The following is a 23,914-nucleotide window of genomic DNA, read 5'->3' on the forward strand; positions in this document are numbered from 1 at the left end:
TAACAATTACGCAGTTGTCATTGAAGTGTTTTTATTACCTACCAAATAAAATATAAATAGAGACTTTACTGACTAGCTTGCATTCATAATTTCATCTTGCATCCAGTTCGCAGTCATGTCGTTCAAAGACCAAGTTATTTTGGTGACGGGTGCCAGTGCTGGTATAGGAAAAGCTATCGCTATACATTTTTCTAAAGAAAACGCAAAACTTGTTCTCGTTGGACGAAGCAAGCCAGCATTAGATGAAGTCAAAGCCATTTGCTCCAAGAACAGTGGTCATGAGGCTTTGATCATTCAAGCCGATGTCAGTAAAGATGCAGATATAGAAAATATAGTCAAAAAAGTGACTCAGGTACATGGTGCATTGAATATTCTAGTGAACAATGCTGGGATGTTCATATCAGATGATATTTTCTCCACAACGATTGCTAATTTGGACGCCCATATCAACACCAACTTGCGATCTGTCTTCAACCTCACGATACTCTTCATGCCTCTGCTCATCAAATCACAAGGTAACATATCTTATATTATACACTAAGTATCCTCATTCATTATCATCTCTTGTACAAATACGTCCCACCTACTGGGTTGGGCTGTGCATAGTTTTCTCGCGAACCTGGGCAAAATCCAAAAAACTTACACAGGGTGGGAACTCAAGCTCTAGCACGAAGCTTTGCTTGAGAAACTACAGGACCAGCATCTAGGTCACCAAGGCTTTTATATTCCTTTTTAGTCGTCTTTGTTACTTAATTTATGCATAAGAAAACTTGTAAGAGCAAATTATTATATATTTATAGAAGAGTCATTTAAAGAAGTAGAGAAAGAAGAGCACCAGCATCCACATTATCCAGCATTAACAGAGTTGACTAATAATTGTGCTGAAAAACAAGGATTATGCTATAAATATATTTAACCGTTTGACCGTTTATGCATAAACTATATGTTTTAAACTTGATAAGGAATGTTTTTTAATAGATAATCGACCAAGCTTGACTAAACATGTCTGAAAATAATTATTAAAACATACTTATCAAAGTAAATAGGTACACGTATGTTTCAAAGCAATCCGTGGGTCTTTGTCAAGGTTAGTCCGAATGGGAAGCCAACGCAAACCGCGCACCAATGCTCTCACAGATCTCCGGATGTCGGCGGTGAACTACCCTCATTTTCATCACAGCTATTAGTATAACAATGGTTGAACATTGTTCTAACTCAACACTTTCAAACCTCCCTTCACACTACAACTCGCGCAGAATGCAACACCCTTGTAAATGCTTTTCATGATTTTCAAAAAGTCAAAGTCAAAATGTCTTTATTCAATTTAGGCAATAACAAGCACTTATGAATGTCAAATAAAATCTACCACCGGTTCGGAAAAACCTCTGTTGAGAAGAATCCGGCAAGAAACTCAACGAGGTATATATATTATTTTAAACAAATTTACAATAATATCAAATGATATGTATACATCACAAGTATTTAACACAACTCTATTTTTAACACGGTAGGTTCGCTATTTGAAGGTATCGCCAATTGATGCGGATCGTAATTATTTCCAAATATTGTAATTATATCCAAAGTGCTTAAAATGTGTTTCCATTCATAATAATATGACCTTCAAAACCGTGACTATATTTTTAGATAAAAACTCCGTTGGGAAGCATGTACAGGAGTACTCCGTTAAGTTAAACCAATCATTTGGTGAAAGTTCCCGGATTCAATTTAAAACACTTTGTACTTATTATACCGTGTTTGCAGGTAACATCATCAACATAACAGGCGCAGAGGCAGTGAAATATTGCCAAGGCCTACTATCGGAGAGTCTGTCCAAAGTAGCGGTTAACCACTTTACGAAGTATGCAGCCTACGAACTAGGTCCCAAAAAGGTGCGGGTGAACTCCGTAGCCCTTGGATACGTCAAAGACACAAAGATTATGGAAAGAGCGGACGTGGATATTGACGAATTTGCGAAGTATTTTTTACCAAAGGTACCTTTGGGAGAGCCTATAAAACCAGAAGAAGTAGCAATGACCGTAGCTTTTATAGCTAGCGATGCCGCAAAACACATCACGGGGCAAATCATTCTAGTGGACGGAGGCTTTACCAGCCATTAATGGTAGATTGTACAACAAGTGTATAAAACGCAACATGACTCGAGATGTTTATTTCCAGCAATAGCAGATAAGGATGAATAATAAATCGAGGGCATAATGAGTCTTATGACTAACCTTACAGTCTTCTTTTTTTCTTCGATTGCGTGGATGTTATTGCTAATAAATTTTTAAAACTTACAAGTTTTTCTTTTTTATGCACTTTAATTTTCATTATAAGTGATTTCATTACCAATTATCTGGATAGGTTGCTTTTCGTACGTTTACCCTACTCGTATTAAAGTTTTATGAATAATTAAATAACTGACCATAAAAAAAAGAAACGGAACTCTATAAAAACTGGTTTGATCGAAAACAAAGATTTTACTTTATACACCAGAACATAAAAAGTTAAATTATGCAGCCTACACCCAGCATAAATACAACTTTACGACCATGACAAGTAGCCTGGTCATTCTACAGTTTTTTTTTAAATAATTCGATATAAGGCTAATTCTTTTGTATACGGCTTTTACGTGTAATTTTAAGAACCTGTATTTTCGAATCCACCAAAATTTGGTTCCGGAAAATGGTAAAAAAAAAATTACCCTAAAATAAGTCATTTTTTTTTAGCAAAAATGTTATCATATCAGTAAATTTACTGTCAAAATATGTTTGAATAATTCAGTTTTTAGACTCGCAAACTAAATCCACCAATACGAGTATATCTAATAGGAACTTAAAAAAAGCACTATAATGATTATTTCGTAATACGTCTAATTTTATTAAAAAAAAATAAGATTATTTATTATTAAGGTTATATAACTATTATTATCAAGAAATTAGATTTTTTAAATGATTATAATTTAAAATCCAACAATAGATACTCGTATGATTGGAAATTACGTAGATATTTTTAACCCCCGACGCAAAAAGAGGGGTGTTATAAGTTTGACCGCTATGTGTGTATGTGTGTGTGTCTGTCTGTCTGGCTGTTTGTGGCATCGTAGCTCTTAAACGGGTGGACCGATATGTATGCGGTTTTTTTTATTTTAAACCAGGTTTTCTAGCGATGGTTCTTAGACATGTTTTATCAAAATCGGTTCAGCCGTTTCAAGATCATCAGCTTTTTTGTTCGCTGCGGTAGGAATCTTAGGCACATAATGGGTATTTACTTTACTTTCAAACATATTTGAGACCTAAAATTTGAAACACCCATGTATGCTATATAACTATGCAAGATTATGGAATTCTCGGCCATATGGGATTTCCAGAGTTCTACTAGGTACACTCTTGATAAAACTATAGCAGATATATCGTGTTTGGATTCGTTTTAATCAGTATTTTATTCTACATACAATGCAATGGTGGCAACAGGATGAGTTGATGCTGCAGGCAGGATATCCAGAACACCAGTATACTCTTGAAAAAATAATAGCAGATATGTCGTGTTTGATTCCTTTTGATCAGTACCTATTTGATTCTACATACAATGCAATGGTGACAACACGATGAGCTGATGCTGCAGCCAGGATATCCAACACACTAGTATACTTAAAAAAAATATAACAAAGTTTAAAAAACATGAAAAAAAAAAGAACTTATATTGAAAATTTCAATAAACCCCCGACACAAAAAAATGCCAGCAAAAATTAGCTAAAGTTAATTCAGCATAAGTATCTACTAATATTTTTTTTATCTAAGCGTCGTCGGTGTCGGGGGACCGCTAAGGTTAATACTTTAAAAAATACAACATATGTAGGTAAGTACTTTAGTTTTCTGTTAACATTAGCCAGCGGTCCCCGACACCGACGACGCTTAAGCGTGTCACACACTACGCAGATACGATAATATACAAGACGATACATTCAGTCTAAATCCTTCAAACTGAGAAGACTTGTTTTTTGGTGCGGATTGTTTATAAAGGCTGTTTTCGTGTTTATCTCTTCTAGATTTACTGGCGTGCAGCGGGGCTCTCACATCAACCTGTATCTATCTGCAGATAAAATATTATACCATATTTATATCGGCAGATATTATACACAGATCAATTTATATACGCAGATAATATCTTTACCATCTTTCAATATATGTCGGTGCCCACAAATACGTCACGATAAAATATAAGTTATCTGCGCTGTGTGTGTTAGCTCATTGAATTGTATTGGGAGCGATATTGACAGATATGCGTTCAGATACAGATATCTTATCGTATCTGCTTAGTGACACGTTTTAGATAAAAAAATATTACTAGGTACTTACTTAGGCTAATTTTGCGGGAAATCAGCATAGTCCCCGAGGGATAGTGATAAACGAGTTCTTCGCAGATGAAGCCACTGGCAACAGCTAGGTAATGCATTATTTTTCTCTTGTTACTTTTCAGTTCTCTTTTTTTGTTGAACCGATATAAGCAGCAAAAATAAGTACAAAAAGTCTCAAGCCACGTAAAAAGGCATACTCGTACCTGTCTAAACCTCACCTATACTGCTTACTTGCCTTTTATGCCACTATCGTAATTATTTTTTAAAATATGAAGCCGTTTTTTTACTTCCTTTAAAAAAATGGATTTTACATGTGTTACAAACAAATAAATAAAACTAGTGAATTATGAAGTAAATAGGCTTATAGCAATTTCGCCAGATTTTTACATAATTATTAAAAAATATTATTTATTATACTGTCGCGGTGATAAATATTTTGGTGGATTATTAAAGAATATATTTGCAAATTACCTGATCTAATTTTTAATGCAAAAATTGTATTTGAAAAAATGATGTCTAATTTTTTTTACTAAAACATAATAAGGTGTGATTATTAGGGCCTTCACTAACTAAACTACCCTAAAAGTTTGAGGTTGTATCAAAAATATGTACACGCTGTATACTATTTGTGATATTATTTAAAATTTATTTGTTTAGCACGACTTTATTCGTCAATTTGACTCGCACACTGCTTTTTTTTTAAATATTCCCTGTTTTGAACACTAATCATTTCAACAATAGTTATATTCGTAGTTATTACTCATGTAGTTACGGAAACAACAAAAGTAGATTCATTCCACTTAAATACTAACTCATAAAGCTATTAGGTACTTAGGGACCATGATTAGCATTTCAATTAGAATTATAACGAGCATATAAATACTTGACACTGGGAATTCAAACACAGTATTCGCCATGTCGTTTAAAGATCAGGTTATTTTAATCACTGGTTCTAGTTCTGGTATAGGCAAATCTATCGCCATACATTTTTCCAAAGAAAATGCGAAGCTAATTCTTGTTGGACGAAGCAAGCCAGCATTAGATGAGGTCAAAGCCATTTGTTCCAAGAACAGTGGTCATGAGGCTTTGGCGATACAGGCTGATGTAAGCAACGATGGTCAAGTTGAAGAGATAGTAGAGAAAGTGACGCTTGCTTATGGTGCGTTGCACGTATTGGTTAACAATGCTGGTGTGTTCATATCGGATGATATTTTCTCTGCGACAACGGCCAGCTTTGATGCTCACATCAACGTCAATTTGCGATCCGTTTTCAACCTCACAAGGCTCTTCGTGCCACTGCTCGTCAAATCAAAGGGTAATTAAATTATTATATATGCATGTAAACGAAATTTGTCAAGTTTGTCACTAGCAATTGGTGGTTTATTGCTCTTCATAGTACAGAGAAGATTGATTTCTATCGTAAAATTTAGTACAACTGTCAATCACTTATTTGTTCATGTTGCGTAAGAGCGCAACGAAATAATGCATTTTCGTTAGCACAATGTGGTTTAATTAGTAAATTTCTGTAATAGACCTCGTTTTTAGTAAATTTACGATTTGATGATTAACCATATAAAACGATAGACTAGAAAATAATCCGTAGTATTGGCATTAAACTGGCATTTATGTATAACACTTTCACGGACCGGACAGTCCGTCCAGAGACGTAAATAAAAACCCACGTGATACGGCACTACGTCTGTGGCCAGTGGTTTTTACTGTGACCTAAGTGCTGTTCCGTCCACAGCCGTGAACTTTTCATAGGGTTTATATGGAAACAGGTACCTCGTGCCGCTTTAGGCAAATCGCAAATATCTGTAGTGCCACAGCAAAAGCTTCAAGGTAACCCGAACCCTATTGCACTACACACATTAGGGACATGACGCCTGTTGTGATTGTGACACAGCACGTCTGTGGACGTTAGGAGGGTTTGTGTTAAAGGTAAATACATAGGTATATCTACATGCAATACCACGGCGGAACAACGGCTCGCAAAGCACATTGTGGTAGTCTGTCCATGGATAAATTTATTTTTGTATGATATTTTCTTGTGCCATATCAAAAAAAAACTTAAAAGATTCTGTGTCTGTGAACATGATAATCAATATTGTCAAGTCATCAATAGAGTCATTCTACTATACACATTGACTGTTATTTTCATTATGTGTGACCTCTATCAAACGTAATTGCCGTAATGATACCATCGCACGCAGGCACTTATGAACAACATTTATAATATTCTATGTTTACAGGCAATGTCATCAACATATCTGGCGTAGAAGCTGTAAAGTACTGGGAAGGCCTTCTAACCGACAGCCTTTCTAAAGTAGCAATCCAACATTTCACCAAATACGTAGCTTACGAGTTGGGTCCTAAGAAAGTTCGTTCAAACTCGCTTGCTCTGGGCTACGTCACGGGCACAAAGATCATAGAAAGAGCTAATTTGGATCCTGAAGAGTTCGGAAGAGGTTTTCTTCCAAGTGTACCTTTAGGAGAATTCATAAAACCAGAGGACGTCGCCAAAACTGTGGCGTTCATAGCCAGTGATGCTGCTAAGCACATCACTGGGCAAAACATTGTAATGGATGGTGGATTCAGTTGCTATTAAAATTGTCTTCTATGCTTGGTTGTTTTATTCGTAATTAAAATCTATATGACTACCAGTTTCCTCTTTTAGAATGAGTTAATTATAGTCTTAATAATCTTGGAGATAATTTAGATGACGAAGTGCTACCGCTTAACTCACAGTCTTAACAACTTCACTGTCACCATGCAAAACTTTTTCAAACTACTCGATCTTAACTCTTCATGTTAGAGTAGGTTTTTTCTGCATCTTAAATCTGGGGAATTGGACTACTTCCAGCTAAAAAAATTAGGGAAAACATTACTTCAAAAAATTTAAGTCCAAGTTAGACTTGGACTCCTTGGACATGAAAGTTGTTAAAAATAAAATAAATAAATATCACGGGACACCTTGACACATATTGACCTAGTCAACGGATAAACATACTTAAATAGATAGATACGTACCTAAATACATATTATTAAACGACTAAACACCCAAGACCGAGTTTTATTTTTAATAGAAGTATCTGCCCCGACCGGGGGTCGAATCCAGGCCCTCAAGCTTCGTAGTCAGGTTCTCTAACCACAGGGCTCGTAGGCGTCGTCATCGGTGTTAAGCATAGCATTTAATTCGATTGTAACTTCTGTAAATCCCTTTTAATTTTCTGTTCTGGTAATAATCAAGAGCTCTAAAGTTTGTACATTAATTATATTTATTACTTCTGAAGGGTTCGTCTGTAGCTTCGTAAAATTATGCTCCGGGTTAGTGTTGATTAACTTCATTTGCGTGACAATTAGGCTGTGTAGAGGTGTGTGTAGAGACTGGATTAGTTTTAGTTATGAATAGGTATTTGTTACGTTAGATTAATATATTAATACCTTCGCCCAGGTACTTGCTTATTGTATTATATAGTTACCTACTAAACGAAACCCTTATTCAATAAACCATTTGAGAAACATTGTACAACGAAATGAATATTACGCCAACTAAAACATTCTACTTACCGAAAGTTGGCATTTTGAAAAGTGACTTTATAACAAACAGACCAAACGTAGGTACAGTTGGTAACTATGAGGTTGGGAAATAAAACAAAATATTTTGATGAGTTTAATCTTCTTGCTTAACAATAAAAGTAGGAACAAAAACATGGACTAAGTATAAAATTAACATAAATAAAACTAACTTAAAATAGCTAAATAAAAATGAAAACTAAAAATTAATATCTAAATTTGGACCCTTAGGTAGGGTGCCCATCACGCAGGCAGCATTCCCACTTTGAATTGCTATAGCAAGTCTTTGTGCGAGAAAGCTGCCCTTTGATAAGTTGGCAAGTGACCATTCGGCGAAATGAAATTCTTCGAAAAGTTGGTTGGGAACTAATAATTGGCGAAACAATTTTCGCCAAAAAAATTGGAGAACCGTGGAAGGCTAAAATTCAGCTTATAAATTTGACAAACTAAAAAGGGCACTTATTCGAACCATACCTAGAATTTCAAAATGATAGCCTCCATTAACTTAGAAGTACTGATTTAATGATTGAAAATCATCAAAAGCGCACAACACTGAGAGAGCTGAAACTTGGCTCAGAGATAAGTAAGTAGTGTTTCAGCAAAGACGTAAATTTGGCGTTTGTGGGATTTTATATGGCTTATGACCGTTATTTGTATTGTTAAACTCATAACATAAACAGAAACTGTCAAATACTAATTTTAATGTTGTTGTTGTTGTGATGTTTTATGTAATGTGCGAAGAGTGAATAAAATATTTCTACTTCTACTTCTATTTCTGTTTCTATTTCTAATTGACTCCCCCAGTATTTTTAATCACACTAGTCATATGGACAACAACACCAGCAACAACAGGCCCATTGTTCCCAAAGTTACTCTTTTTTTTACATCTACTGTCTAGAGCTGTTGGTTCTGCTGTTGTTCTGTTGGTCTGGCTGTTGGTGTTGGTGGTGTCTAGAGCTGGCTGTTCACTACTTTTTAAAGGCATTCATCTCAATCAAACCTTGGCTCGTGTTTCCGCAGCAAGTTTTTCCCGTTTTCCATTTTCCCGTAAATACTACTCATAACTTAAATATTACCTATCTTACTAAATTTTTATGATTAGGCGAACATTTGGTCGAGATAATTAAGCTAACACGCACGAGAATATTTAAATCGACGTTTCGGCAACATTACAGTGGCCGTGGTCACGTCACGAGTAGACTGAAGTGTGGGGTGTCAAGTCTGCCTAGCAGCGCGAATCTTTCGAACTACCCGCACTTGATCACAAATAGTACCGGAACTCGTATCACGAACTACCCGCACTTGGTCATTTTTATTTGTCACCCCATCACACCGACACACAACACTAACAAGGTCCGATCGTCCCTCAGAACATTCATCCTGCCGCCGAAACGTCGAGGTAAATATTACTCGTGTGTGTTAGCGTGATTAAGTCCTGTGCGTGGTATTTCGACTATGAGTGAAAATCACGAAAGTTTAAGCCATTATGTGTTAATTAAGATTTTTCAAAAGGAAAAATACACCATAAGTTACAACGTAAACACACTTACATCCACGTGTCAATGATTATGGTACACGCAAGCGATCTAGTTACAAAGTAACTAAAGTGTTAGTCCTAACAATACTCCTTAGACATACCCAGTGTAATATTATGCTAATAACAAGGAGTTTACCCTTAATTTATGTTATTATTTAAGTATGCGTGTTGGTTGTAAGATTGCGTTTAACACGACAGACGCTACTCATAGAGCTTTATCATAATAAGCAAATACATTTATTTGTCTATATATTTAACAACGATTCTACAGTGGCCTTCACAGATACAAAATGTTTGATTGCGTATGAGCAAGTAGGAGGGCCCCCTACAAGTAAGTATATATATACAGGCTTGCTTGTAGCATATTATATATATATATATATATATACTCTAAGAGGGCATCTAACTGCCAGTAAAACAAGTATTTCGTGTAAAAATGTATAACAAAAAATTTTACCGACTACAAAAAAACCATGAAAATAATTTTCTACCAGTCTGAAGTCAGTGCCTCAGCACGAGCCAGCAGGAGTGATTGAAGCCCAATGTATAGTATGTAGTTGAAGTATGGTCTATCCCTGAAATGAAGATACTAAAATGACAGTGAAATGTCAAAAGTAAAAATAATGTGGCCAGCATAAAAGGAACAGTGCTGCTCCATGATTTCGGTTTCGTAAATAACCGATAAAATGTATATTTTACGATAGCAAAAATAACATTATAGCATACAATATTCTACTTTCCATTTTGTAAATATAAATGCACTTTTACGATAAAGTGATAAAATCTAAGCACAGGTAAAAATACAGTGTTCATCACTTAGTGCCAACGTAAAAAATAATACAGAGGGGCTACTACAAAACTAGAAAAACGAAGTTCGTATGGCACCGTCCCTTTCACTCGCGTATTAAATGAGATAAGCGTCAGCGGGACGGCAACATACGGGGTTCGAGTTTTGCATTTCGTAGCTAGGGCCAGCAGGGCTACTACGAAATTCGAAAGTCGAAGTTCGTGTCGTTCCGTCTTTCTGACACTACTATTTAGTGCGGGGGGGGAGGGGCGTTGCGGTACGAGCTTTGATTTTCAAATTCCGGAGTAGGCCCTCAGATATCACACGTCATTGTTCATGTTTTTCGTATACTACTTTCGTATATACACTACTAACAATAGCTGAGAGGGTCAAGGAACATAATTGCAGGTGTTAAAAATCGCCAGGTAAACAAATCAGCCATAGCCGAGCATTTGTTGGAGTCAGGGCCAAGCCACTGCATTGAGCTTCACAATTCCAAAATTCTGTCCACTGAACGTCATTTTTACTCAAGATTGGTACGTGAAGCAGTTGAAATAAAAAATCATAAGAATTTCAACCGGGACGATGGGTATAAGCTTTCATCTTCGTGGAATCCTGTTATTAATAAGTGTCGGCGTCGGGATGAATGTTCGGAGGGACGATCGGACGTTGTTAGTGTTGTGCTTCGGTGTAATAGGGTGACTAATAAAAGTGACCAAGTGCGGGTAGTTCGTGATACGAGTGCCGGTACTATTAGTGATCAAGTGCGGGTAGTTCGAAGAACTCGCGCTGCTAGGCAGACTTGACACCCCACACTTAAGTCTACTCGTGACCACGGCAATTGTAACGTTGCCGAAACGTCGAGGTGGAAAACTTGTGTAAAAATAGCGTGATAAGTCCCGTATATGGTATTTTGACTTTTTCATTAGATTGTCACCTTTATTCATTTCTTAAATAATGGTGGTATCTTTATTGGTTTATGTTAGATATAAGTAAAATTATATCGCTTGCGCCCAAATCCCATCCCACTAATATTATAGATGCGAAAGTTTGTAAGTCTGTGTGTTTGTTACCTCTTCACGATTAAACCACTGAACAGATTTACATGCAATTCGGTTGATAGAATAGTTTAATATCCCGGAAAATTGCTCAATTGCGGGATAGTGATAAACGAATTCTACGCGGAGGGAATCGCGGGCAACACAACAAGCTAGTCAAGGCTGATCAGAATTATAAAAAACCTCGCCATTATTGCGGAAAACCAATAGAACTAATTCCTTTCACTGGTAACACTAAATTCAAATGTCATCTGTCAAAGTTTAACGTTGTTTGCGCGTGGTATTTTAAAGTGTTATTTTGTGTTTTTGTGCGTTATACTTAATGCCGAAGATTATCCATAGCTCTGGAAGGAAAATAATTCACAATGTATAAAAGTATTTCTCATAGAAAATTCTGAGGGATTAGAAAATATTCCATTAAATAACATCACCGACACCGTTGTCAATATGATTGATAGGTATCGTATAGTAAGTGTAAAGAATGTTGCAAAGTTAAAACGTAGAAGTGCTGCCCTCGCGTCAGGTTTTTTTTATTTTCCTGGTCAGCCTTTAAACGTTAAAACAAAACTTGTATCAGAATATAAGGTAAGCTAAGCTAAAAGATACATTATGCAAAAACACGGTATTATAGGATATCGGTTTAGCATTAAGGCTATCTCTACAATGAAATTAAGCCGTGAAGCGAACAAGGAAGAGGCGTGAAAACGATCGTTAAGGCGAAGAATGTACGCGATAGTGATGTGACTAATATTTCCTGAAATGTTTCTATATACAGCGTGTATTATATAACCGAAAACTTCAAGGGTAATTAGTAAAAGCCCTAATAAAAATAACAACTTTCATACGTTTATTAAAAAATTATGACTAATATTTATTAAATATCGCGTTTGTATTGTTACAGACGCGCATCGACGACGCGTTACATTAAGTTTACGTTAATGATTTTGAATATAATTGATATAATTTCATTTACGAACTTGTAATTAACTAGCAGTGTTCAGTTATGTAAGTATACAAATATGTTTTTTAATAACCTGTAACTTTTATTGAATAAAATCTCAGTCTTCATTATTTGGTTTACCATTTCTCCAGAACCTGTTTATATTTCCACCCTGTTTTAAAAAATGTACACGTACTCAAGAATAATGTTTTTCACAACCCTACCGTAAACTGCCAGCTTACCGGTGGCTCCTTGGAGAGCCCGTATTTCAAACAAACAGAGAGCTCTCGGCATCTCCAATGGTTCAATGAGAATTTCTAAGTGTTCCACTCTATAGCTCGACGCCTTTTCATAGAGGATTTTAGAATGTTTCTTGTTCATTATTTTATGAAGCTGTTCTTTTGTGGATGGTTATAAAAACTGTTTTTTTATGCATAATATTGTCTACAAAATAATATTATTTTGTTAAGAGAACCATGACTGTGCTTTTATAAAGGCGGAGTAAATTATGTACAAATTAATCGTATAATATATTATTTGTTGAAAACCACGTCACTTTATAAATTTGGGGCCTTCCGTAAATTACTTCACACTTTTAGGGGGATGGTGGAAGTCTCGCAAACGCAATTAATCTCGAAATTAACACAAGAACAAAATAATTGCAATTTTCATTGTAAATAGTTTTTTAAATACAAACAATCATCCAAGACTCAAGTAGAAGCATCACACACAAACAGTCACGAGGATCGAACCCGCAACCGCTAGCTTCGTAGTCAGGGTCACTACCATACCAACTTAGCTATCCAGTCGTCTAATATAACGTCCAGCCAAAAAAATGTCCAACATTAGAAACACCCGACCAGACACATGACCAGCTATAATAATGTCTAGCCATAAGAATGTCCAGCTGTTGATATTATATACCTGGCTTTCATCATCATCGTCATCATCAGCCGAAAGACGTCCACTGCTGAACAAAGGCCTCCTCCTTAGAACGTCACAATGAACGACAGCACGCCACTTGCATCCACCGGTTTCCCGTAACTCTCACGATGTCGTCAGTCCACCTGGTGGAAGGCCTGCCAACGCTTCATCTTCCGGTTCGTGGTCACCACTCGAGAACTTTTCTCCCCCAACGGTTATCTGTTCTTCGAGCGATGTGGCCTGGCTTTAAGGCCCGTAATTAAAGTTATCCCCCCTCTTTCCAGAGCCGATGGCAGCGCAGCCGCAGCCGGGAGCGCTGTCCGGCCGGGACGGCGTTCTCGCTGGCCCCGGGACCGGACAGCAGCGGCACAGAGTACGCCGGTGACCAGAGCAGCGAGCACAGCACGCCAGCGCACTCGCCGCGGAGACGGAAGACTGGTAAGTCCGGCTCGGAATAAATGACAATTCTTTCACCTCCCATGTGAGACGTCTTACCTGTCTCACGGCAGCATGACGGTTGCACCACGGGAGCTGCACGTGATACTTAATCGGGCGGGGATCTTTTCGCCCCTGTCATATTGAATTTTTGCAAATCTACGATCCTAAGTGTTATTTCCAAAAAGGGCGGACTATCCTACTACCACTAAGCCGACAAATAGCGGCGGAACAACCACAGTAGGTGGTACTGTGCGCTTAGGTGCTATCCTCACTACTACCCTAGTCTTTAATATTACCAGAGCAGCAGCTGGATTCTTTTCCCGTGCGCATTATATTGACTTCCTGTAAACCTACGATCCCAGGTCTTCTCCCCAAAAGGGGCGGACTATTCTACTACTGATTACCCCACAAATAAGCCGCGGACTACCAACACATAAGGTACCTACTGTGCGCTAAAGTACTCATCTCACTGCTGATTTAGTCTTCAAAATTGAGAATCTGGCTACTTTTTTCACTATTGACCTAGTTTTCAATGTGACCAGAGCAGCAGACGGATAACTGGACAGCAGTGGTACGGAATACGCTGGTGCGTGCAGTGAGGGTAGCTAGGCTATGGTTAATGTTCTAGCGGCTGCACCTGCACCCATCCGTAGCACCAGTAACAGCGGAAATGCATACCCTCACTGTCACTGTACGCCACAGGGAGTGCGACAGGTACCACGCTGGAAAACTAAGATATTCAAACTGCAAGAACTACAGAATTTCTAGACGACGGAGGGGGCAAACTTCTTTGATCTCGACAGTCACCAATTAGTTTTTTACGCATGAGCACTTCTTCTTAATCGAATGGGAGGGGGGCACAGCCCAAAGGTTAGATAAGGAGGAGGGAGTTTTGCTCCCCCCCTCCTCTCTGCTCCCTCTTTGCTCCACAGCGCCACTGCAGTTTCAGCAGAGATATATTAGACAAAACAAAACCCAGTTTATTAAATCTAGTCTCTTTCTGCTTTTAATTTTTCCGGTCACATAAAAAGACAAACAATGTCACAGAATTGTATCCAATAAGCCAATTCGAGCTTCCGACAATATGAACGTAATTAAATTCGTGCGAGTTCAGCGAGTTATAATCCCCTTAGTGTCATCAGAGACGTGTGATATCGCTCTATCGATGCTGCGATATGCGGATGTTGTGGGTTGTGACGTCACAGAATATTGGCCCTTTTATCCCGTTTTGTCATTTTTTATTACACTTTTTGATTGATTTTAACAGAGTGCGTAAGTTAAATGGAGATTAGTGTGGATGAGGGATAATTCCAACTGATATTGTAACTTTACAAAGCATTATGTTATATGTGTTTGTGGACACTATAAACTTTAAATTACCTTTATATCAAAAAGAAAAGATTATTTGCCAAAAATATCAGTAATGTGGATGTAAATTCTGTGATTTTGTTTTTGTTCTTTATTATTGTTTTCTCTTCGATCTAAATGTAGTCTAACGAAACAAAAACAATATATTCAAATAGCTGCCCATTGGATTTCGTGGATGCCCATCAAAGCATAGACAAACTAAAAAGGAAATGATGGGACAACTTTGTCGCACGTAAAATTGAGTAGCAGGAGCTTTGCTCTTGACAAGAACGAGTGGTGGTCAGAACTAATTAGTTTTATAAATAAGAAAGTTTGTGAATGTATTTGAATGTTTGCTTTTCAATGCAAGCAATACTCTCGATGGGTTTGAATGGAAATTGGCACAGATAGTTCTTAACTTGGATTGTGGGGTACTTTTTATCCCATAAAATGGTACAGGGCAACGACTAGAAGATTATAAAAAATTTAGCATAATTTATGTCACCCGGACTAACCAAAGCCCATATTTATACCTACATTTTGGAGGAAACTAGGAAACAACAATTAAATGTGGCAAAACCTGCCCATATTACCTATTTAAACAAACTTAATTAAATTCAGATCTTCATAGCAATTTCCTCTATCTTAAGGGAATTTTAAAGCAGCCCTTGATAAATTGGCTCAATTTGCTTTGTTTCGGATACCTTTGGCCTCGCGAAATATTTAAGATCCATTAAGAAATTCCCTCATTGTTTGAAACCGTTTCCGCGTTTCATCTTTTATGCTTTTAATTTGTTTCAATTATTAAATAAGTTGAAATGTTATTCAAAGGGTAGGTAAGTTACAGAATACCAATGTATTTTACTGTATTCTTACAAATAAATTAATTTTAATTTTTAAAATACGAAAATAAATAAGTAAAATTAAGAAACATTGGAATAAGTAGGTATTGAAATAATTAATTTCTTTATAATTTTAAGTTTAAATTTCCGGGTTAGATGTATGATACATACTTAAGTCAAAATGTGAACAAATAATAGAACTCGAGCATACTTACTAACATTTTATGTACAATATTTGTAACGTTTGCTGAATACACATTTTGACAGTTGTCATTTGACTGTCATTCAGCTGCCACTCGCTATAACTTGTCTCTCTCTGATGTTTTTAAAATGAAAAATCAAAAAATATAAAAAAAAGCTATCAAGATGTCACCCGCTGGGTTGAGTAATGAGGCACGGTTATTTTTAACGTATTTTTGAGAAAAACGGACGGACGGACAGACAGCAAAACGATCCTTTACTTAAGTGTTTCTTGTTTTCTGACAGACGTACACGGATAGACCCTAAAAACGATTCAATTTGTCGATTATTGCAGCCTAAGGTAAAAATAATATACATCTAAGTACGAGTATACTCAGTAGATAAAATACCACTAGCGCCATCTCTTAGCGTCTTATCCTTATTACAACGTTGTCCATTTAGCGTTTATCATGAGCAGCTGGTAAGATAACAAAGCGCCATCTAGTCACGCCATGGTAAACTTGGTACTGAAGGAAGAGGTCTCCTTAGTTTCCAACTTTTCACATTCGGAAAATGAGGTCACGACAGTCTGTGAAAGGGTTTTATTTATGTTTCGAAAATACAATTTGAGACATGGATGCACAGAAAAACCAGAAAAAAATATGTTTGTCATTCTTTCACGCTACAACGTACTAAAACAGCTCAGAGTCTAGGTAAACATTCTATGTTAACTTTAGGCTACAACAAACAAACACAATTATAAATGTCAAAAAAATCTACCACCAGTTTGTACAGCACCTGCATCTATTTTATCTTTGTAAAACGGAATCTGGCAAGAAACCCAACAAGGCATTTTTTTTCAAAGCAGTTCTAATGTCTAATTTATTGAATCAGGCGTTACTTTGCGGATGTCCATATCAATGAACTGAAATAATTTCCTTGCTCACCCGCGACCTCTAATGTCATGTAATGTGTAATGGCGAGTTCTAATGTCATTTAGGCTCATCGAATTTAGATCACATTTGACATGCAGATAAAAAAAAAATCAATCACTGGCAGTTTAAAAAGTGATAACATCAAGTCAGCATTATCACCAATTGGTCCACGTGTTAGCGGTGACCTAATGTTTTTTATAGCAACACTGAGACCTTGAACTTTCTGAAATAATTGACACCTCCACACTGGCTTGATTAACTCTCATTTTGTGACCGTACACTCCCATTGCGGACACTAGATTTCAACCCATTTAATTAAAAGCTTCATTTCATCATCTTCATTGCAGGTGGTAGGACCTTGTGCAAGGTCCGCCCGGATTGCTACCACCATCTTGCTCGCTAATCCTGCCGTGAAGCAGCAGTGCTTGCACTGTTGTGTTTCGGCGAGGAGAGTAAGACAGCCGGTGAAATTACTGGCACTGGAGGTATCCCATCTTAGGCCTCTAGGTTGGCAACGCATCTGCAATACCACTGGTGTTGCAGGTGTGTATGGGCGGTGGTGATCTCTTACCATCAGGAGACCCACTTGCTCGTTTGCCATCCAGTCGAATAAAAAAAAAACATCGTCAGCCGGAAGACATGCATTGCTGCACAAAGGCCTCCCCCTTAGAACGCCACAATGAATGATGAGGAGATAGATGGAACTTGCATCCACTGGTTCCTCGCATAAGTTCAACTAAAGTACAATTCAATAGAATCTGTCAATTTTCTACATATTTAAGACATCCTATCGTGGGCACACTTGAGTATAAATGTCCCTGTTGTTGCAATTATCATCTAAAAGGAATCAAAAAAGAATAGTAGTCACATCACAAAGCCTTAGGCAGCCCGGTGTTTATATTAGTAGGCTGGAAGTGTCTACAGGATTGTCAGATTCTATTGAATTGGAGTTTAGGGTAAGGCTTGCCAACGCTTCGTCTTCCCGTTTTTTGCCGCCACTCGAGGATTTTTCTCCCACGGTTATATATGGTGTTCTTCGAGCGATGTAGCCTGCCCATTGCCACTTCAACTTGCTTGCTTTCAAGCTTATTTAGCTACATGATAAAGCCACAAACTGGGCGCCAACGGGCAGTACAACGGGCAGCGGCGCGACAACCGTGTTCTGTGTTCATTGCGTGTGCTACCTGGCCCCTGTACCAAAAAAGTTACAAGTGCTACGCTACAATTCTACAAAATTGTTAAGTTTCTCTTAGTAAAATGTTACAATTTTGTAGAATTGTAGCACTTGTAACTTATATGGTACAGGGGCCAGGTAACTACTGTACGCCTTGCGTTTCGACTACGCAGTGAACAGAAATTGAAACAAAAATGACCAAACTAAAACATAAATGAAAATTTGGTTGCCGTTGCAAATTAGTATCTGTCAGACACTAGCTCGCACACAATTCCGCTTCTTTACTTATGTAAAGTGTCCGCTAAGCACAACCCTTTGAGGAATATTGTGTTTGAAATACATAGGTACACATAAACTACTAAAATCTTTTTCGCTCAGCTGTAATCGGTTAAAAAAACATGTAAATAAATAAATAAAACCGTGGCAGGTTGTCAAACATAATAATAAAACAGTAGTCACGCTGGTATACCAGACTATGCACTTTAGTAACGGCACTCAGATTAGACACGGTGTCTAATGCCCGCCTAGTAACTAGAGTGAATCGCTAGGGGTACCACACGCTAGGAATTATCCTAAAAAGTCCAATATTTTTTAATATGTATATATGAGGGTGAAAACGAGCATGAGGGTCATCTGATGGGCAGCAATCACCGCCGCCCATGAACACCTGTCAACACGAGGGGTCTCACAGGTGCGTTGCCGGCCTCGGACTGATAGGCCATATTATAGGGTTTTTGATATGATATTTATCATCATCATCATGTCAGCCTTAGAACGTCTAATCGTTATATAGAGGATAAAATTTTAATGACAGGATTTTTTTAAATTAAGATCACTATCGATGTACTTATAGAGATACTTCAATCCAATTTCTGTTTCAGTTTCAATATTGCTTTCATTTTCAATTTCAGATTTAATTTCAATTACTTAAGTATTACGGAAAAGCTTGTGTATGGCACCAGCATTAATATCTGCCACAGTGGAGCGTACAAAAATATCTGACACACGTACTACCGGCTCTAGAAATAAGAGTCGTATCAGATATTTATGCACGCATTGTTGTGTCAGATATTTGTGCTGGTGACTGTACAGTAAACTAGCTGAAAAGTGTTTTATATGAAGACACTTCACTCACGCTTCTTTCACTCTCCAGTCTCATCATCCATCATCATCATCCCAGCCTATATACGTCCCACTGCTGGGCACAGGCCTCCTCTCAGAACAAGAGGGCTTGGGCCATAGTTCCCACGCGGGCCCAGTGCGGATTGGGAACTTCACACACACCATTGAATTGCTCCGCAGGTTTGTGCAGGTTCCCTCACGAAGTTTTCCTTCACCGCAAAGCTCGTGGTAAATTTCAAATGTAATTCCGCACATGATTTTCGAAAAACTCAGAGGTGCGAGCCGCGGGGTTTGAACCCATGACCCTCTGCTTGAGAGGCGATAGGTCAAACCACTAGGCCACCACGGCTTCATATACTAGTAATCGCCCGCATTGTGTGTATTTTTTCTAAGCATTGTTCTGATGACGAGTACGAACACAAATAACTAGAATGAATACAAATGACACTGTCCGACGACATTAACAAGTATTGTTTCAGAAGGTGGTACTTAAGCTACTTCTATCTAATTATCTAAAGAGGCTAACTTTGAGATAACTTATTCGAAAAAAGCTTAATGGTTACTTGACCTGAAATGTATATTTCAGAACTAAATTATGTTATTATTATTTTTTTATGACCGTGGAAGCATATCTACACTTCCACTGAACTAGATATAGAGTGTTTAGTATTTTAACTAAGGGACCCATACATCCCTGGATTTCCTGTAATTATTTTTGTACTGTATATATAGTTTTAAGGTAATCATATTTATGAAAAAATGACTTTCTGCACTTGCGCGCATTCTTCTTGGCAATGATGGTCTTTCCGAAAGCGCTAGTTTATGTAAGTGCCCATTCGGTATTTACTGAATAATCCATAATTTGAATTTGAGGTTTGATAGAGAGATCATATTAATTATTTTATAGTGCAATGTTACACCCTACCTATAATCTAGCGAACATTGTCGAACATTTTTCGCTTTAGACACTGAAAAACACTTAGGGGCTGTTTCACCATCCATTGATTAGTGTTAACTGGCGGTTAGGTGTGATGCCGTCTCTATTTGTTTTGTTCGAATAGACGGAGACGGCATCACATTTAACCGTCGGTTAACGCTAATCAATGGATGGTGAAACAGCCCCTTAATATCACACTGCTAACACACTGATTGACAATTGAGATTATCGATATGGGAACCCACTACCTGTCACAAAATTTTGCCCCATGGATTCCTATGTCTGATGATGAGACTTCATTCTTTCATTATTTGGCGTGGTAACCCTATCCACAGCTTCAATTACTTTACTACTCAGTATGCTCGCACATTTCAGTGATTTTGACGCGCAGTCGCGATCGCACGTCTGTTGCTTCATTAGTTTCCAAACTACGCGTCTTTTCATTATAGCTGATGGCCTTTTGTCATATCGTTGGATCACAATCGTTTTCGCCACTTCTTTCTGTCATCAGTACCTACAAGCCGAGGGTAGAAAGAAATGGTGAATGCGATCGCGAACGAGAACTTGTTAGATTAAAGGTGCGACCGAACCGCTGCTTACAAAACGGTGACGGCACGGAATCGCAGTGACGCATCGTATGCGCACCGATTTATCGCATGCTCTCCACACCGCTGCTTAAAATACACAAACGGTGCGGAAACGCAGTGACGTGCCGTTAGCGTCACGACTTTTGTTCGGTAAAGACCTGAAATTTACGACACGTCACTGCGATTCCGTATTTTAAGCAGCGGTGTGGAGAGCATGCGATAAAAACGGTGCGCATACGGTGCGTCACTGCGATTCCGTGCCGTCGCCGTTTTTTAAGCAGCGTTCAGTTCATGGCTGTTCATTAAAACTTTTACCAGTTAAATTATACACGTCTTGTGACAGTTCTAATTTCGGTGGCATCATGTTAAAAGTGTAGGCAAGTGACATTTGAAACACGCAGGAAGTAGGTAACTTCGGTGACGCAGCCATGGACTTGTTAAAAATAATGGACGAATTCACAGGTATGTTGACCTTATTACTCTTTATTGAGAGAGAGAGAGAGAGAGAGAGAGAGAGAGAGAACCATTTATTTACACATATATGGAAAGAATAAAAAAATAACATAGTACAAATGGGCCCCACTCAGCATAACGTTACGGCAAGCCGCAACGCTGTTTTTCAGTGGGACCCATACTACTGAACACCATAACATACCCATATATACTGGTTGTTAATTACATAACTAAAAACCTGAAAATAGTTTTTACAGAATCGAATGAAGGTTATAATAATATTGTACCTTAAAACAGGTTGTAAAAGAATACGTAGGTAATATTATAGAATTTTCCTAACTAGGTATATATTTACCTACAAGCAAGGAACATACAAATAGCCGACTAAATTAACGTCTGACCTACTTATCAATTTACAAACAAATGTAGAACCTAGAAAACAAAAGCAAGAATTGAAATTCTCGGTCTAGATCGCCTATTTTTCATCCGACATATTGGATGTCAGAGCTATGTGATGAATGAAAACAATATTATTGGAACAAACGCTAGAGTAGTTTCGTGTGCCAAATATGAATAACGTTTTCGCAACTGAATACTACCAACTTATTTAAAATTGCTCGAGAATTATATACAAATCACAATGTGCCAAGCCAGCGTGAGTCGGACCGAGGGTTCTGTACAAATTTGTAAGTAAGTATCAGATCTATGAATTAATATCTAGTGTTAGCAGAGCCTCTCTCCTAAGCAAAATGCACGCAGTGTGAGTTCATTTTAGATGGTAACTGATATAGACAGATAGCCGTAAAAAAGTAAGATTTTCAGAATTTCCTTATTGGTTGTGCTAACTATTATAAGCTGCTAGCCGTTACCCGCGACTCCGTCCGCGCAGAATCCGTTTATCACTATCCCGCGGGAACTACGCAATTTTCCGGGATAAAAACTATCCTATTCCCATCGCCAGGACTCAAACTATCTGTACATCGAGTTTCATCCAAATCGGTTCAGTGGTTTAGACGTGATAAAATAAAAATCTAACAAACAGACTTACAAACTTTCGCATTTACAATATTAGGTAGGTAAGGTTAAGGTAACAGCTACCTCCACATCAAACAAATTTCTAGGATACCTAAACATACAAGATATCTATTATGTATAAATTTCAGCTGTCTTTCTTTTACGGTTCTCGAGATCAGGGATGTAACGGATGTGGTTCGAATCGGAGCCTGAGTGATAGGTGGACGAGATGTTAAGGGTTTAAGTCTACTAAACCTGAGGGTTTATTGCGTAACGTTTCTGACACTCGCAATCACAATCAAATGATAGTTTTCGCATACAAAAACTGTCATTTGATTGTGATCGCAAGTGTCAGAAACGTTACATAATTAGCCCTCTGTACGTTTTTGATGTGCGCCGCTCATGTCCAGTCGCCGCGCCAAGCATTGACATCCTATATAACTTCCGTTTCAAAAGTAACCGGAACCGAAACGGATTTTTAATATTAAACGGAAGTTCCGACTTAACGGAAACGGTATCGGAGCTCCGTAACATCCATGCTTGAGATACAGCTCTGTGACAGACAGACGGACAGTGAAGCGACAGTAATGGGGTCCTGTTTGTCATTATTTTGGTACGGAAGTCCAAATATGAATTAGAGTGGTTAAAGGGTGGGTAAGAGATCCCTTTAAGGGATATACCGGGTGTGGCCTGTAATATGAGCAAATAATTAAAACATAAATGATACTCCTCAAACTGAACAACATTAACAGCTACTTTGAACATGAAACTACCGTGAGACTCACTCATATTAGCAGCCCAGCAGTCATGCATGCATACATGTCAGTGCAGTCGTGCGAGCAGAGCGGTGGCGCGTAGTGTGCGTGTTGCGGCAGCCGCCGAGTCGCGTGCTCCTGAGAGGAAGGGCTACGAAAAAGCCCGAAACATGTCGAGCTAAACTCGGTTTAAGACGTGAGTTATCCGTTATAATATCATTTAATATTAACAGCTACTTTAAAAAATAATTCGTTTTTAATTTATATTACACTTTTAAGCAAAAAGCTTGATATTTGTAGCGTGATGATATTTCTAGGACGGCGTACATTGATAGCATTAAGTATTTAATTTGTATGAAAAAAGGAAAATTCAAAGACTCCATTATTTTTAAAAGTCGCTGAACTAATGTTGTTCAGTTTGACGAGGACGATCTATGTTTTAATTTTTTGCTCATATTACAGGCCACACTCGGTATTAGCTCGACTTTATACATCTCCTTGTCCTGTGAACTATTATTTTCATATGTTTTATGTACAATAATGAGTTATACAATTCAATACGATATTTAATAATATTCCACTCGTATTGAAAATTCATCACAGATTTCTTCATTTTCAAATAGTATTTTCACATGTGATTTTAATTCTCAGCTCTAGCGTCGCTTCTATTTCATATTTCGAGAAAATCTTACTGGAACTGCTGTGATATAGCTTTCCGATGCAGATATTTATTTACTTACTTAGATTGAGTTTGGATTATAAAAGATATACCTAAATCATGTTTGATTCGAATTGTCCAGTTTGAAAATAAAAATTTATTGACGATAAGGATTTTCGTACCGCCGGATGAGATTCGAACCTGCCCCTCTTGTAAAAAAACATATTTTTAACATTGGTTAAAGGTACAAATGATACAATTACTTATAGGTTGCAGATTGATACCTAAGCAATGAA

General features: G+C 37.7%; 3 protein-coding genes across 6 annotated transcripts in view; all 3 read left to right on the forward strand.

The window, feature by feature from the left end:
- Mctp (multiple C2 domain and transmembrane region protein) overlaps positions 1-23,914 on the forward strand; it is a 152,856-nt gene that overhangs the window by 34,927 nt on the left and 94,015 nt on the right. For all 4 annotated transcript variants that reach the window (XM_074104805.1, XM_074104806.1, XM_074104807.1 and 1 more), the window contains one exon: positions 13,461-13,614. In XM_074104805.1, the coding sequence (XP_073960906.1) occupies positions 13,461-13,614 (154 nt within the window). The remainder of the gene's footprint in view (positions 1-13,460; positions 13,615-23,914) is intronic.
- Positions 65-2,297, forward strand: LOC141440322 (3-oxoacyl-[acyl-carrier-protein] reductase FabG-like). Its single transcript, XM_074104827.1, has 2 exons — positions 65-515; positions 1,762-2,297. Exons 1-2 carry the CDS (start codon positions 116-118, stop codon positions 2,115-2,117), a joined length of 756 nt encoding a protein of 251 aa, XP_073960928.1. The 5' UTR covers positions 65-115; the 3' UTR covers positions 2,118-2,297.
- LOC141440323 (3-oxoacyl-[acyl-carrier-protein] reductase FabG-like) lies at positions 5,242-6,976 on the forward strand. The gene is made up of 2 exons (XM_074104828.1): positions 5,242-5,669; positions 6,607-6,976. The coding sequence occupies exons 1-2, from the start codon at positions 5,270-5,272 to the stop codon at positions 6,960-6,962; spliced, it is 756 nt and encodes a 251-aa protein (XP_073960929.1). The 5' UTR covers positions 5,242-5,269; the 3' UTR covers positions 6,963-6,976.

The sequence above is a fragment of the Choristoneura fumiferana genome, chromosome 22, assembly GCF_025370935.1.
Source record: "Choristoneura fumiferana chromosome 22, NRCan_CFum_1, whole genome shotgun sequence".
In the NCBI taxonomy this organism is placed as follows: Eukaryota; Metazoa; Arthropoda; class Insecta; order Lepidoptera; family Tortricidae; genus Choristoneura; species Choristoneura fumiferana.